The sequence below is a fragment of the Corvus hawaiiensis genome, chromosome 10 (assembly GCF_020740725.1).
Source record: "Corvus hawaiiensis isolate bCorHaw1 chromosome 10, bCorHaw1.pri.cur, whole genome shotgun sequence".
Taxonomy (NCBI): Eukaryota; Metazoa; Chordata; class Aves; order Passeriformes; family Corvidae; genus Corvus; species Corvus hawaiiensis.
In genome coordinates this window covers 26659955-26663221 of record NC_063222.1, presented here as the reverse complement: position 1 = coordinate 26663221, position 3267 = coordinate 26659955, and the positions used below count along the sequence as shown (strand labels likewise).

General features: G+C 45.0%; 1 protein-coding gene across 1 annotated transcript; it reads left to right on the top strand.

Moving 5' to 3' along the window:
* Positions 1-676: 676 nt before the first annotated feature.
* On the top strand, positions 677-2933 carry LOC125331169 (serine palmitoyltransferase small subunit B-like). The gene is made up of 2 exons (XM_048315124.1): positions 677-915; positions 1997-2933. The coding sequence occupies exon 2, from the start codon at positions 2016-2018 to the stop codon at positions 2259-2261; it is 246 nt and encodes an 81-aa protein (XP_048171081.1). The 5' UTR covers positions 677-915; positions 1997-2015; the 3' UTR covers positions 2262-2933.
* The last annotated feature ends 334 nt before the right edge of the window (positions 2934-3267 follow it).

The following is a 3267-nucleotide window of genomic DNA, read 5'->3' as shown; positions in this document are numbered from 1 at the left end:
AGAGAAAACTTGGTTTTGTTGAAAAGCACGAGGGGGAAAACCAAAAGGGTGAGGGAGTAGGGCAGAGTTTACTCCCAGGTGAGCTCAGGCTGTGTTTGGCAAGGAAGGGAGGAAAGGTGAGGCTCAGACATTGCTTGTGGCACATCATCCCCAAACAAAGCTGATTCATATTTGGAAATGATTTGGCTGCAGGGAGATAGTTTAGAACACCATCTATTATGCAGATTCCTTCCTAATTTTCTTGCCCAATTAGATCATTAAAATGCCTCGAGCAGTTGTGGCCTGCTCTTATTTTGCAGCTTTTCTGAGGAAAAATCACCCTCTTTTCCTTACACAAACCTTGTCCCCACATTCCCTCCACCCTGGGGTTTCTGGATGAGATCTGGGAGATGCAGAGACTGGGAGCTGTTTGAAAATGATTCTAATCAGAGGTTGCAAAAGGAGGTGGTGGCTTCACTGCAGACTTTCCTGTGCCACATTTTTGTGGCTGCTTAACTCTTGACACCGTAATTCTGCAGAGACATTAAACTGCCCCTAGTAGGAACCAAAAGCCCCACAGGGGCCGAGGTGTTTTGGGAGGTTTGAAATTAGGGAAGGCACTAATTGTAAATATTTTTTGCCTGGTGTGTTCCTCCCTGCCGCAGTCCCTGAGCTTGGGCTCAGCTCCAAGAACCAGGTGCCCGTGTCCTGCGTGTGGGGCCAGACAGAGCTGGCCCTGTTGCATAAATCAGAGTCCTGTGGCCAGAGGAGATTTCAGCAATCGAGGAGGAGGGCGGGGAGCAGAGGACACGCTCTGTAATTGAGGATCAAAGCTCCTGGTTTCTGCCTCTCCATCCACACAGGGAGCTGCTCCCCGAGCAGGGCAGCAGAGCTCTGCAGCATCCGCTTCCCGGCCGTGTTGGGGCACGTGGACAGGTGAGTTCTGCTTTGTACAAGCCCAGTTTTTCGTAGGAAAAGTCTTTCCTCAAAGTCACCTGGTGCTGCATTTGATGGGAAGAGCCTCAGGTGTAACCTGATTTAATAAAAACAGCATGTCATTGGCAGAAATGGGGTATTAATAAGGGTATTGCTGAAAGTAATTAGTAATATTTCTAACGACAGAAGCATCTGTTTAGCTCACCTGTCAGGAAGAAAAGAGGTGGGGAAGCTATGGAAGCAAAATGTGTCTAAAAACTTTGGGAAGTGGCTTTTTAGGATAAAATCCCACTCTGGAGCTATGGAGTTAAATGTATGTAATTTCTGAGGGATAAATTTCTTTCCACAGGTCTTGACACCACTGGGAGTTCTTTATTTCCCAATTAAAAAGTGGGGAAATCGGAGTTTTTGGTTTGTTTCCTCTTATTTACCAAAGGACAGGAAGTGCTAATAAGTGAAATCATCCTGTTTTCCCTTTTCCTCTGCAGTTCTGTGTCCTGCTGCTGACATAATGTAACACTCAGTAGCTATTAGCATTGATTTATTCTTTAAAATAAATCTGTTTATTACTGATAATTTTACATTTATACAGTATATATTATATTGCATATAATATATAGTATATAGTATAGATGTATTATTATTATAATAGTTCATTCTGGCAACAGATCAGTTCAATCCCTGCTGCAGAAAAAGCTGGATAATCTGGATATGGTTTCCTTTTATTGGAATTCTGTATGTGTGGTGTTCTCCACGCTCTCAGTTTGCACCTGGGACTTCCAGCAGCGACTGGAGCACGAGACATAAAATCCAGTGTGCAGTGGTAGAAATCATCCTTGTAGCAAATTCTGTATCAAAATCCACAGGTGGGGAAGGAGAGAGGTTTTAAAGTGATTTTTAATTAAGCTGCTCCAACAGAGTCTTGGGTAACCCAGTGCAAGGTGAAATTCTGGCAGAGTTTTGCCCAGGGAATGGAATTGCCACAACTCTTGGATGAGAAAAGATCTCATGAAGCCTCCTTGGTGAGGCTGGCGCAATGTAAGGCTCCCATTTCCATGCCTGCCCATCCTTTATCCCACAGGACGCTTTGGGAAGCGGGGATGGATGTGAAGAGGAGCACCCCGAGCTACCTGTACTGGCTCTTCTGCCAGTTCGAGCTGATCACCTGCAGTTACCTGATGGAGCCCTGGGAGAAGCTGCTCTTCTACTCCTTCAACCTGGCCATGGCCGGGCTGCTGCTCTACACTGCCTATGTCTGCGTGGCTTTCCACCTCAGCTCGGCCTTCCAGCTCCTCTGGAGCTTCCTGGGAAACCCACGGGAAAATGCTCTGTCTGTGGTGAAGTAAAACCATCATCAACCTGCCTTTGGGGTGAAAGAAGTGTTTTCCTGAACGTCCCATTTTTGTCCAGGAGCAGGTACAAACTCTGCTTTCTTCTCTCTTTGTGTTCTGCTCCAACAGCGAATTATTTTGCCTAAACAGCTCCAATCAATCCCTGTTTTTACTGTTTGCTTCTTCAAGAGCTTTCAATTTTCATGACCCACTGGAATTACAGAGCTGGGATTGGGACAGGAACAACCTCCCTGAAGATTTTGTTATTCCAGGGAAAGCTGCTTGGACATGGAGAGTTTTCATCTGGAGAAATGATACGGTGTGGATTTGTTCCTGTCTGCCAGAAGAGATGTGCACACAAAAATCCTGGAGGAGTGGGAGCTGCTTCCCTGAGCTTGCTGTGTGTTTATGGAATGATTTCAGTATTTATTCAGTCTCCTTGATTGTTTTATACAATGAATTACTTGACTGGTTTGTTATAATGATGCAAATAATGCAGTTGATTCATAAAGAATGTGAGGATGTGCTGCTGTGAATCATGATGAAATTCTCAGATTCTTGGGCTTTATAAAAACAGAGCATTTTTGGTTTGCTTTTAGAAGACATGTATCCCATAGGGAACATGAAACCACAGATTCCCTTGTGGTAGGGTTTCAGCTGAAAATAAAACCCCTAAAAACTGTAAAAGTACAATGTCTCCTTTTTTTCCTAACCCTTTATTCCCTACTTTCCACCTTTTACACTCTCCCTGTTGAGCAGTGTCTGAAACATGAACCCCTGGGACTGTAAATAACGTGCTGGCTTTGGCTGGAATTTGTTCCAAATTCCGTGTCTTTTTAGCCTTAAAACCACAAGATTCCTGTGCTGCCAGCTTCCTACAGTGGGCAGGAGCTGCACTGGGATGAGCTTGGGAATGAGAATTGGGGTTTGGAATCCTCAGGAGATGAAGGGAGTAGAGCAGGGTGACACAAATCCACATTTCCACACCCACACTGAGGTGAGTTTTGGGACTTTTTCCCAG